Here is a 13631-nt window from a genome sequence, read left to right as displayed (position 1 = left end):
GGAAGCTGAGGGGAGACATTATTGCTCTGTGTAATTGCCTGAAAGGAGGTTTTAGTGAGGTGGGGGTTGGTTGCTTCTCTAAAGAGCAGATAGAAATTACTTCAAGTTGCACAAGAAGAGGTTTAGGTTAGACATTAAGAAAAACTTCTTCACTTACAAAGGTCCAGAAGAGGCTGCCCAGGGAATTGGTGGAATCACTGTTCTTGGAGGTATTTAGAAGACTTGTAGATCTGGCGCTGAGGGACATGGCTTAGTGGTGGTCTGTCAGTTCTGGGTAATGGGTTGGGCTTGATAATCTTAAAGGTCTTTTCCAACCGAAATGATTCTATGATTCTATATTATAAAAAAGAAATAAATCTAAACTTTCAAACCAAATTTCGTTTTCATTCAGCCATTACTTAGAATGAAAATTGTTGGATTTTTTCTGTATTTCCTTTTACAAAATGGACAGAACTTTGCCTTCTGTTTGCTCTAGAGCCGCAGAGTCTCTGTGCCTTGGGGTCCCCAGCTCGGACACCAGACACTGGCAACAGTACCCAGCAGCTCCAGGTCCTTGGTGCCTGGATTGTAGGGGAGGCTCTGCTCCCTAAAAGCCTGCTTCATGGGGATCTCTAACTGGAGGAGACTTAAATGAGCTTACAGGAAGCTGCCAGGACATTATTAAATTGAACTGCAGAACTTTCCACTGTTCATCTAGCAAATGTAATCAGTGCCTTTATTGCTCTGTTTGTAACTGGCTCTGGCTATGCAGCAAGACCTTCTTAGTTCCTATTTGATCACTGAGGTTTTACTCTCTATGAAACTTCATGGGTTTTGAGTGTATCTCTTGTTGTATGTCACCTCCTTTGACATTTTCTGTACTCATGGTATTAGGAAACAACATCCTGTTCCCCCTCCATGTGCTCTGCTTGCTGGGTGTTTCTAGGCTTTCAAGGACTATCCCACTTCAGAAATTCGGAAACCTTTATGCTGTGCAGCAGGTGCAAGGCAAGGCTGATTTTTAAACTAGAGGTGTTTAGTTCCTGCAAGATTTATTTCTTGATGTAATGATAGCTGTTAGATTCCAGAAATGCCATAGTTTAGACTTTTTTTGCCCATGACTGATGTTACAGTGTAATTAAGCCCAGACAAAAATTCTTAAGAAAAAGTATCTTTTTTTTTTTTTTTTTCAATGAAAATTAACTGTATTTTTAATGGCATGTCCCTGTTTGAGGCACATAAGGGATTTTAAAATAGGAAGAAATGACCCTGTCTCAGAATATGATAACAGAGATGTAAAAGGCCTGAATTTGAGTCTCTAGACACAATTAGAAATCAAAATAATTGCTCTGATGTACTGAAAAACTAGACAAGTAACCCCATGCAGAGAAGCATTCCCTACCCTTTTAATTGCTGCTTATTCTGTCTCAGTAAGTGAGGTAATTGATGTTTTACTCTCAAAATTGATCTCTGTGTTTCAGGTAGTTAGCAGACTGGAATGGCTTTTTCATCATAACACTGCAAATCAATTCATCTCATAAACTAATCCCCGGCTTGAAAATTTGCTAAAGCTGAGGACTGCCTAGCTTGAAAATAATGAGTTTGTTTGGATCTTGAGTCCACGGGACTAGATGGAGATTTATCTGATTTAGCCACACAGAACTGCTCTCTCTGCTGGTCCTACTCTTTTACATTCTCCCATTCTCATCACCACATAAGGGTCACCTACATCAGAGCTTTGAGGAACACCAAATTGTTCTTGTGTGATACTTTGTTTGTTCCTATTTAAGTGGAAGTAATTGTTCAGTATCAGAGCAGACTGGCTCAAAAGGGAGTTTCAGTTTCAATATCTTGACCCAACGCCTCTTTGATAGTATGCATCCACTTAACAGCTAAGGAATTTACTTTAGGGCTTTGGTTTAATTTTTGTCTCTTGATGGTACGTGCAAAAAGCATTTCTGGAGGGAAAAGGGAGGAAAACCAAAATAAATGATCGGCAGACAAAAATAAATGACTTTGAGAAATTTTGCATGTTTATCTCATTGCAAAATTTAGTAAGACAAATTCTCCAAAAATCTCTTAGGTATAAAAACACTTTTTATAAGCACTGGAAACAAAGTGGATGAAAAGTAGTGAGTTAAATAACAACTTGCTTGAGGCTGCAACTATGCCGTATTGGATATACAGGCTGTGCCACCACTGTGAGCATTGCTTGCAGGCAAATGGAGAAAAGAAGGCTGAAGGGAGACCTTATTGCGCTCTACAACTCTCTGAAAGGAGGAGGGAATCAGGTGGGCCTTGGTCTCTTCTCCCAGGTAACTAGTGACAGGGTGAGAGGAAAGAGGTTTAGTTTGGATATTAAGAAAAAAAATCTTTATTGAAAGAGTGGTCAGACATTGGAGCAGGCTGCCCAGGGAGGTGGTGAAGTCACCATCCCTGGAGGTGTTCAAAAAAGCTTTCAGACGTGGTTTTATGAGAATGGTGGTGTTGGGTTAATGGCTGGGCTTGATGGTCTTAGAGAGCTTTTTACAACCTGAATGATTCCATGGTTCTATGAAATGAACCTTTTGAGTTGTGCATGCTAGTTATGGAATGTTTTTTGCAATGGGTTCTTTTATAGTCATTTTATTTATACTCTGCTGCAGTGAGAACATACCAGTACGTACGTGGACAGGAGAGATGCTTCCTGCTCTCCTTCTCCTTTGTATATAGAGCTATAGATAGACATAGCTAAGAAAACTTATAGATGGAACTTTGCCCTTGAAGTCTTTTAATCTGGGTTAAGATATGGCAGAAAAGTGAAGATCTGTATAGCTATATGAAATAGAAAAGAGGTTGCATTTGTTGTAAAAGAGACAATATTTGGATCTCTCATGTCTACAGTAAAAAATTTCTGTCTTCTAAACTGACAGAGTTTCGGGTCACAGTTTACCTCACCTTAGGGTAGCACATCGCAAAACGTTTTAGAGATGCTGGGAGCAGAACTTCCATGTGTAAGGATTGTATGCAATGCATCATTAAAATTATTTCACAAGGTGTAGATACAATAGAACTTTGAAGCTACAGTTTCAAGCTTGTTATCATGGAGGTCATTGAAGAAGATGACATTTAGTTTGCAAAATGAGCGTGGGTGTGCATGCACGTGCATGCACATACAGAAGTTTAAGTGCTTCCTTCTGCTTTTCTATTTTTAGGCTGGTAAGGCTATTGCTGTGGTCTCATTAAGAGGTGGAAGACAATGTTTAACTTTGTCAGCTGCATCTGATTTTTACCCAATGGTTGTTCATTTTCTTAACAGAAAAGCAAAGAATGTTTTTAAATGAGACTTACTTGTTCAAGGTAACCTCACCACTTCAGAGTGAGAAGAATACACTGCCCTAATGGATGCTCTCATATGACAATCTCTAAATGTCTTTCATTATTCAAGTGTCAAGGTTTCTTTAGGAAAGCTTTAGAAATTCTTGGAAGAAATGTTTCATTGCAGCAAGCCGCAGTGCTGCCACTAAAAATATATTGCTAATTAAAGTTTATTGACAGTCTTTGTAATGTGTTCTTAGAACAAGTAAAAGCACTAAGCAGTTATTGAATGCAAGGCATCGTCTATAGTTAGTTAAGCTGTTTAGAAGAGGAGATTAAGGTACTATGTCCTTCCTTTCCTTGCGTTATTACTGGATTTGAGTATTGTGCAGAATAAAACACTTTATTCTCAGGATATCAGTGCTGCAAAAACTTGAAGAAACTTTGGGTTTGTCCCTTGCTTTCTTAATTGCTAGCCAGGCACAAATTGTGGGGTGGGGGGGAGGGTAGGAGGGTGAGTGGGGAGGGGGGTGGAGAGTGGGGGGGTGAGTTAAATACTTCCAGGGCCTAAAAGGTACATCTCAACAGCAAGGACAATAATCTTAACTTCTCAGAAAACAATTCATTCAAGGGACGATTCTGAAGTTGAGCAGGGGTATACAGAGTTACTTTAACTGTGTGTGACTGTAAATGCAGGACTTGCAAATGAGACCCCAGCAAAGTTCCTAATGTGAGACAGCTTTGATCAGTAACTGCCTGGCACACTTCTAGCTTAGCTATGGAGTAGCATTAATGGTTTAGAACAACAGCATCTATGTTCTGAAGTATTGCTCTTTTCCACTGCCAGGTGGGATTCCTGGTTTTGAGCCCAACATATTGCACAGATCCTGGGTTCCTCTGAGGCACTGTAATTGTTGTGCTGCCCCAATGGAACAAAAGAAAACCAAGGGGTTACTGACACGGGAAACTTCTCCAGACTGCTGTTCTTCCAGAGGAACCTCTGGTTTCACTGAGATACACTAGCTGAAGTTCATTATGTGATGTTTGATCTCTCAGCACATTAAATATCTGCTGCATTTCCTTCTGACTCAGGTTTGGATATCTGTCAGTTCATTGGCTTCTTGCTGACCTGGCAATATCTTGTTTCTCAGACCAGTTACTTCTGTAATGGCCTCTTCAGCTGGTAATGTGGATCTGCCAGATAAAAGCCGGGGTTTGGGGTTGTGTGTGTGGTTTTTTTGTTGTTTTGTTTTTTTTTTTCTTTGCAATTTGTCAAGCATCAGTGACTGAGTGAACTTGACTTATTTTTATCAGCACACAAGCACAACAAGTGGCCTTCCAGATGTTTACTGATAACATAGGGGCAATGGCTGTAGCAGCAATTTGTAACATAACTAGCTTTGGTAATTGTCTGAAAATCCATGCCTGTCTCCAGTGATACCCTTACTGTCACTCTTCCCCAAAGATCTGTCTGAGTTGTTATCTGTAGTTAGTATAACTGGCATCTTAGCAGACTAGTAGCAATTTTCTGTTCAAAACAGAAGAACCTATTCTATGTAGAACAGAGTCCTTACTTAAGCCCTGTCTTAATTTTAATGTGTGTTCTTTGCCTACAGTTTTTAGTCATTGTCTCTGTCGATTATCTTTACTTCAAACAATCCACTGTGCAGCAGATCAAGGGCTTTTCTTTTTGCCACCTTTATGTAATTCAGACCCTCAAATTCATTTCAAAAGCTGGTAGCAGTACTTGATACCCAGATACTAATTGTCTGATTTCTTCATTCTATATTTGCACTAGCTTCAGAGTTTCACTTTATTACTGTTCATACCACTGTCTGCATTTTTTTTTCCCTGGGTAAAGACTTTAAGGAAAGAGACTTAAGATGAATTTTCCAAATTTTGCAAGACTTTACAAGAGTAAATTCTTATAATAACAATATGCTGATGAGAGCAAAATGATTTATGCTGCAGTGCATAGTGTAACGCATGCATATTCCAGGCTTGGTCTGGCAGTGTTTGCATTCTAAGATGACATACTTTGAATTCTATCCTGGTAGTTGCTTTAACATCACAGTACATTTAATTGCATTTTTCATTGTGTCCATTTATTCTTTTTAGTACAGTGCCTTTGTCTTTTGATTATCCCTTACTGTGTTATGCAAGAAAATTAAATAAAATGCACTATAGCTAGTATTTTACATATAAAAAGAGGTTTCCATTGGAATGCTGAGTATAGATAAACTTCCTCATGGGATTGTTCCATGCAGAATTTAATTGTGGGGCTTTACCACACAAGTGTTTTCTGCAATGGCACGTGCAAAGAAATATTTTCTTAGAGACATTTTTCCTAGTTTGTATGAAAGTATATAAGGCAGTTTCCTGTAGAAATGCACCAGTGCCTTCATGTCCAAGCATTAGTCAGATGGTGCAGAAGCAAAACAAACATCAGTTTTTTTTCTTCATGGTACTTTTCACAAGGGCATGCCAGAGATTCACAGTTCCTGAACTTCTTAGGAAAAAACAGAGAACATAAGTAGATGTACTGAGGTATGAGGGTGAAGCACAAGAAAATCTCTAGTACCTGAAGAGATCCTACAGGAAGGCTGGAGAGGGACTTTCTGTAAGGGTGTCTAGCAATAAGACAAGGGGGAATGGTTTGAAGCTGAGGGGAGAGCAGGGTTAGACTGGATGTTAGGAAAAAGTTCTTCAGTACAAGGACAGTGAGACTCTGGAACAGGCTGGGAGGTTGTGGATGCCTCCTCCCTGGCGGTGTTGAAGGCCAGGCTGAATGAAGCCTTGGGTAGCTGAGTCTAGTTGAGAGGTGTCCCTGCCCATGGCGGGAAGATTGGGGTAGATGAGCTCTGAGGTCCCATCCAACCTAAGCCTGTGAAAAGCCTCAGTGCTGCCTGGTGTTGTGCTATCTTGCAGCTCTTTCACTTAAAGCAGGTTTAGAAAATGAAGAGCTTCCAGGCTGTGCTGCAGCACCACAAGTTTCCTTCAATACACTCAGGGAGCTTATGGCAAATTGAGCGCTATAGATATTTTAGTGATTTGCAGCTGCTTTGGACATGAAGCTCAGGCTATTAAAAAACAAAACTGAAGAAAAAAATCAAGCACACAAAAGCCCCAAACCAAAACCCACTAAACAGCCTCCAAATCCCTAAAAATTGTATTTGCCAGGTAACAATATTGGTCGAGCAATACAGATAATCATAGTGAACAAAACGTATCTGAGCCCAAGACCAAGAGAAGTTGGAAATTGGACTTGGGGTTTCTCAGTGGATTGAAGGAGCCATTTTACATGAGAAAAAAAGTGCCTACAAATTGTTTTATATATATATATTTTAAAAAATATTATTATTATTGTATTTATCTTTTATTTTTGGAGATTTTCTTACTTTCTTTTGTTTTACAATTATCTTGTTTGGAATATTTTGTTAATCTGAGGGCAAGACAGGGAGAAATGCCTGTAAAACCATAGATTACTTTTTATGGAAGATGAGATGGTGCCCATTTGCATTTACAGCTTTACAAGGGCTGTAGCACTAGGCTCTTTTTCTTTCTTTCCTATTTTTTTTTCCTTTTTTGGGTGGGGGGGTGGGGTAGAAATGCTTAATCTGAGCTCAATGAACCATAATAATTGCCTGTTTCTTGCAGTAGAAATAAACCCACTTGTATGTGACACTTGAAGCCTTAACTCTACTTAGTATTACACACAGAATTTTAGACAGTTCTTCACCTAAATATATTTATGGCAGCAGCACTAGTCGATATACAATACCGAGCCAAGGGCATTTGAGAATAAATCAAGTCCCTCTAGCTACAGCTATAGCACAGTAACTGATGGTTGTAATAAAACCCCATGAAATTAAAATTCCATGCATGCAAACACATGTATCTAGCCCAGAGAAACCTGAAGCTCTCAGTTCTGGAAAAATTTGCATATGCATAGACATAGACACTCTGCACCCCTTTGTATCGGTGACACAATGTACAGAGTCTATAGGTTTTCAGCACTGTATTTTCTTACTAGATTCTCTTCATCATTTGAGGGCTTTCAGGAGTCAGATGTAAAAAAACAAACAGTTCAAGGAGCTCATAGAAGAGGAGGTGATGGTCCCAGTTACTGCTTGAGGAAGAAATGGGTTTATGTTTGAAAGCCCTTAGATTCTGAGAGTCACTTCTAAAGGCTCTGAAAACTCTGCTTTCAGTTCAAATCACCCTATATGTTTATGTAGTTACTGATATTTTTAATGAGTCTCCCATGTTTGAGCACCTTGGGCTCTACTTATTGGTGCTGGGAGCTCTTGAGGTGGGTGTTGTTTCTTCATTTGGGTTTTGAGTTTTCAGTGGAAGCCATTTTAAATTAACACACAACATTATGTATACGTTTTTGCACAAGCCCATACTCTCTCCACGTCTTAAATAACTTGAAGCATCATTTCTCCTGAATTCTGTAGGGCAGAAAGATAATGAAAACTAATGTGTAATAAAATGATGCAAGGGAAGTGACTGTTTCCACCTGAAATACACTGCTCAACAGTGTATGGTGTGTCTCCATGTGTAGCACAGCATTTTTGTGCAATGTGGCAAGGGGAAAAAAAAACCAGTTTCTGAGAGAAGGCTTTTATGGTCAGATGAGTATTTAATGAGAGACAATGCTGATAGATGGATTTTGCTGATAGTATGAAATTATATGGACTGTCTCATAGTATTGAGTGAAACACAGCTAGTGTGACTGTGGCTGAGTAATCTATGGTTTTATTTCAGCTATTTAATCTATGTATGAATGAGGAGAAATGTGAGACATCAGTCAGATGAATTAGTAATTCCTAACTGAAGTTGCATTCTGGTAAAATCACTGTGACTGTAATCAGTGCCAAGTCCTCCACACCCAGCCCTGATGCTCCACAGTTCCTGTGTAGGTAGTGGCTGTAAATTATCCTTTCCTAGTGAAAACAGGCACTTTGGTGCAGGTAAGCATGTTTGCATTGCCCTTATTGAGGTGACAATAGGGAAAAATATTGGAGAGTCTTTCCTGAAACTGCTGTTAGAGCAAGTGTCTTAAGCTGCACAGAAAATCATGGTTAAGTAATTCTAGTGTAACTGCTCTCTGGGAAAAAAAAGACACCTTTATGTTCACTTCTTAGAATGCAGGCTAAGTCCGTTGACCACACATGTTTGTTCATGGGAAAATATCTTGGATATAAAAGGCTTCAGATGTTCACTGGTTGGTTATCTTTCAGCCACTAGGACTGTGTTCCATTTCAAATAAACTTCTGAAAGTATATTGAATTTGTAAATTCAAACAAATACTTTGGAATGTTATACTGCAAGAAAAATAAACACTTTTTCTTCTCCATTTTAAGCAGTGTTTCTCTAAATAGCCCTGCCACCACTGTTTTGTGCTCTTTGCCCCTATCAGGAGTTTTTTACTAAGAGTATTATGAGGACGGTGAGACACTGGAACAGGCTGCTGAGAGAAGTTTTGGGTGCCTTATCGCTGAAAGTGTTTAAGAACAGGCTAGTGGAGGCTCTGAGCAACCAGGTCTAGAGGGAAGTGTCTCTGCCCATGGCAGGAGAATTGAAACTAGATGATCTTTTAGGATCCCTTCAAACTCAAGCCACTCCATGATTAGGTGATCATAGGATTACCTAAACCCTTTCTATAAAATGACATTTAGAAAAACAGGCAGTAAGGCAGCTTTCTTAGGTGGACTGTTGGTATTCCTTGTCAGCTGCAGCAATACTGTTGCTGACCACTGCATCCACAGATAGGTCCTGTCATCTTTGTGTTTTAAGTTAGTTTGTTCAGTGCTAGGGCTTGCATGTCCTTATGAAGAGTGGGTGACTGCTATATGCATTTAAAGGATCTTACAAGCTTCCTGCTCAATCCTCTTTTATCTGAAGAAAACAAAGAATGCTTCCCTTTCTGTTCACATTTATGAATACACCAGCAGTTTGCTCAATATTTCCAAAGATTGATTGTTTGTTTAAAATATGGAGCCTGACAGCATGAGTGTCTTACAAGACTGTTGTCTTATAAAAAGACCTGCAGGACTGAACTATTGCTCAGGTTCTTTGAAATGTCTTCCTTGATAAAATCCTTTAAAGAGAATCGATATTTTAGGCATTCTTCCACTAAACTCAAGTATGTGAGAGCTAGACATAATGACACTGAACATATTGACCAAGTTCTCCATGCAGTCTTGAACTAAAAGAAATAAATAGTTCCTTGCGTGTGGTTCAATCCAGAGACATAAGGAAGCAAGTTTAGGATTGAGAAGCATCATCTTTGAAATCGGAGGATGTGCACAAGGTTTGCTTCTAGGGTCTCCTGATCATTAATTAAATATGTTATAGCTTTCAGGTTTTCTCATTTATCTGTGGAGGTTTACATATTGTAAATGCATTATTTATGGTTTGCCTTAAGTGCTTAGTACTGCCAGGACATTTCTCTTAACCAAAAAAAAAAAGGCAGGTTTTTTTCCTTAATTGGCAGAGATAGCAAAAAAGACAAAATGAGAGCAAATTTGGCACTGCTAACTGCACAGAAAGCCACTTGTGCCCAAAGAAGCCTTTCTCAGATGTATTTTAATGAACTTCAACTGGTAAATAGTTAGAGGGACTGATAGATAGATGGCATCATTGTTTAGACTATGAGACCCGAGTGCCTTCCTGAGCACCTGAGCAAAGCTTTTAAAGTTCCATTCAAGAGCCCTTGCTGCAGGATGGGGTTAGAAACCAGGGAGCTAGAAAGCAAACAAGGAAATGGATGTTTCAGTGCTGCTGTTCAGTTTATGGAGCTATTTCTGGAGGAGTCTCTTTCTATTTTGGCAGTGGCCACTTCACAAACTGTGTTGCCATTGAGTGATGACTCCTGTCTGCTGTTACTTGGTGGTGAGGCCTTGCTTAGCAGCCAGCAATCACACTCTTAAGTGTGTTTCTTATAAACTTGGCAGAACATAAAGACAGCAATAGAGGGGGGAATTGTATTGGAATCAAGTCTTCTCCAGAGTTATTTTTATACCAGATCTGAACTCTAAGTTGCCATAGGAATGTGTTGTATCACTTCTTCAGATTCTATATCTTTACTTTGAAGGTGTGCTGTGGTATCTTAGCAATAGGGTATTCAGAAATGTAACACAGACTTCTGAGAGAAGAGAAAGAGGAAAGCTTCTTCTTGAACTGGACTTCCAATGAGGTCTTACAGATCTCAAAAATGCTTTTGTACTTCAGACCTGTGGTGGGTTTTGGTGCTGCTTTCCTTTTGGCCTTTGTAAATTTAAAGTAATAAGTGTGGGGGCTAAATATATTTTTTCACAGTAATGATTCTGTCTCGATCCACAACACAATATAGTGTTCAGACTCATGACTGTATTTCATGTGTTTATTCATGTAACATACTTAGAACTACCAGCTTTGCTGTGGCAAGAATGCTAAACTTTCAAAGTTGTTGTTTGTTGGTTTCTTTTTTTCCCTCTTGTAGAGTTCAAAGCAACAGATGAGTTGTGAAAGAGAACCACTAAGGGTAAGTGCAATGATATGCAAAATGTTCTGGTTTCTATAAAATATAAAGCAGAATCTAGTTTGTGCTATTGACAGATGGATTACTTTGTTTGAGGAACATATTTAGCTCATTTGTTGCCTGTTGGAAAATATTGTGCATATCTCAATTTAAAGCAGTTACAGTAGATGCAAGTTCTTCTTTTGTAATATAGTGAGATTTGACAGTGAGTATCTCTTTCCAGGAGCTCTCCCTGTACTCAGTGTACTCTTCTGATGCACCATGCAAAGATTCTCTGTAGCAAAGGTCACTGTTTCTCATACTTTCTCCACTACTAGATAGTTGTAGACATGAAGATGCTATCCTTTGGGTTTTTTTGGTGGGTGTTTTTTAGGAATCTGCCTTTCTGGCAGAAAAGATCCAAGTATTTTAGTGTGTTTATTGCTTGTGTACAATCTATAAATGAGGTGGAGTTCCTGAGCCCAGGTTGCTTAATTTTATTTGGGTTTCCCCTTTTCATGTATTTTATGTGACATGTGTTTTAAACAAGTTTTAGTCCCTGCTCACTTTTTATGCTACATATCTCTGCAGATGCTTTTTTCATTACAAGTGTTTCCTTGTTCAACTGATTGCTCCTAATACGTGTTTGGAAAGGCATAAGACTTTTAATAATAAACCCCCCATATTTTGAAGTCATTCAAGTGTTTCTTAATAGACCTACATTTATTCATACCACATGATGGGTTTTTTTTTTTTTTTAATCCCATATGCAGCTAGAGAGGGAGAGGAAGGCCTGAAGGAAGTGTAAGTTTTTATGCAAACAATAATATAATTTGAAATAGCAAAAGCAGCATTTCTTTTCATTTGCAGTTTATTAAGAATCAGCAGTGCCTGCATGACTTGCAAGTATTAAGAATGTACTCTAGTCTTACAATAAGTTGTGCTGTGCTCTTAAACATTCATCTGTTTGTTAGATCAACTTCATCAGTCTATCTAGATGCTTCAGCTGGTCTTCACCACATTTGCAATGGGATTTTTTTGGTAAACAAGTTATGCAAGAATGATTCACCATGTTTTGTCCTTGATTCTTTTCTTGCTGATATGTGACTGCATTGCTATTGTACTGAAGCTGATGTGACAAAGCTTTGTTTTATCAGTAGTAATGTCTCAGCAGAGCAGCTGTCAAAGTTAAAATACTGCAGTAGCACCTGAAGGACAATCTTTTCAAGAGGTAGCAGTGCCATGAGAACAAAGAAAGTTTTCATTTGGTTTTATCAGTTTTGCTAAGTTTTTTCCTTTGAAAATGTTTTGGAAAACAACAAGAGGAGGGCCCCAGCTCTTTATTCTAGTAAATATAGGTGACTTTTTAAAGCAGAGGATAAAATGTGATGCAGTGAAACTTCCATGTATCTTTCTATTCTAGTGTTACAGACTTACATCTAACGAGCTCAGTGCTTATGACACCTTTGTGTCATGTCAAAATGTGGCTTTTCATGACAACTAAGGAAAAAAGCACATCTCTAACCTAAGATTAGATCTAGTTCCACAGCTGCTGTGATGTTCCTGTGACAGGAAATGTAGTTGTTGGTGTAAATGCTGTTGCTGAGGCTGGGCTGCAATGAAAGCAGTATACCACCCCACAGAGTTAGAGCTTGTGGGTACGGTACAAAAAACAGAGCCACCAGGGAGTCTCACATGGACAGATAATGAGAAAACAACAATTACAGTGCTGAGCACTGCAGAGCTATTCCTTTCCTGTGCCTGGTCTTCAAATGCCCAAACCCTTACCAGTGCCCAGATCTCTTCTAGTTTACAACAGCTAATCTGCTGTAATGAAAGGTCAGGGTGAAGCTTCAGGATACTGTGTAGAGAGGTTTCAGTCGTAGTCCAGTGCTGACACATTTGGCCCTCCTTAGTCCTGCTGTGATCAGCTCTCTGCTACAAAGTTCTGCACCTCTAGGACTCTCAGGGTGTAATATGACTATTCTGTCACTGGGCTGGCTCCCTAACACAGCGGTGTTGTTTAAGAAATATTTAACTGGCTGAGTTAGATTGTTCAGGCCCACAAGATTCTCCTTTCAGGTTAGTCACCTACCATGACCACTTAGATGTGAGGCAGTCCTTGTACCACAAAATATTGTTTCATCCCAACTGAAAGAACTGAAATATATCAAGGGGAAAAAAAACCCAAAATGCTAGCAGCCACTTGTTTAACTGACTTAAAGCTAGATTATCCTTAGATCATTTATTAACAGAGCAAAAAATGCATATTATCTTCTACCTTCCTCGGAAAGTTTATGATGACAGTGTCCTTTGATTTATTAGTCAGTCCTCTGAGTACAAATCCTGAAGAAGTTCCAAAAGTAAGGCACTTTAAGAAAGGCTGACTTAAAGCATAACAGTACGAATAAATGAGACACTATGTGACTACAGAGAGAAATGTCCAAGTCTTACTATGTCATTTATTCAGACATTTCTCATCTCTTCTCTTTTTCACTGGGTTTTACATTTTGGATGCAAAGCAGAGGCTTGCTGTTCTGGAATAAAGCATTTTAAGTAATGAAACTCTTACTTGCATTAGAGCCTTTGGTGATCATATGTTATATTTACAGTGAATGACAAGTCTAATAATTAAGGGAATCTGTATATTTTAACCCTTTTCTGCTCAGGCTTTGAAAGTGGTAAGTGTCTGCAAGTTGTTAACTTACCTGCCTTGCCAGCCAAGGTAGACATTAGTGTTTATACCATGTGCTGCCTTGAATATTATTTTTGTCATATTGCTGTAATTTCTTTTTGCTTTCTAATCTGGCTTCATTTAAATCATGTTATATTAAAGGCTAATGTGTCT

The 13631-nt window shown here is 38.9% G+C and overlaps 1 protein-coding gene across 31 annotated transcripts in view; it reads left to right on the top strand.

Moving 5' to 3' along the window:
- Window positions 1-13631, top strand: part of RBFOX1 (RNA binding fox-1 homolog 1) — an 840672-nt gene that overhangs the window by 437757 nt on the left and 389284 nt on the right. For 18 of the 31 annotated variants that reach the window (XM_054180641.1, XM_054180655.1, XM_054180669.1 and 15 more), the window contains one exon: window positions 10766-10807. The exons of 11 other annotated variants lie outside the window; for them this stretch is intronic. In XM_054180641.1, the coding sequence (XP_054036616.1) occupies window positions 10766-10807 (42 nt within the window). Of the gene's footprint in view, window positions 1-10488; window positions 10523-10765; window positions 10808-13631 lie in introns of those variants that run through there. 2 more of the 31 variants (XM_054180667.1, XM_054180661.1) reach the window with 2 other exon arrangements.

This window comes from Dryobates pubescens, chromosome 4 (assembly GCF_014839835.1).
Source record: "Dryobates pubescens isolate bDryPub1 chromosome 4, bDryPub1.pri, whole genome shotgun sequence".
Taxonomy (NCBI): domain Eukaryota; kingdom Metazoa; phylum Chordata; class Aves; order Piciformes; family Picidae; genus Dryobates; species Dryobates pubescens.
The sequence above is the reverse complement of the archived record's forward strand: the minus strand, read 5'-3'. Positions and strand labels throughout refer to the sequence as shown.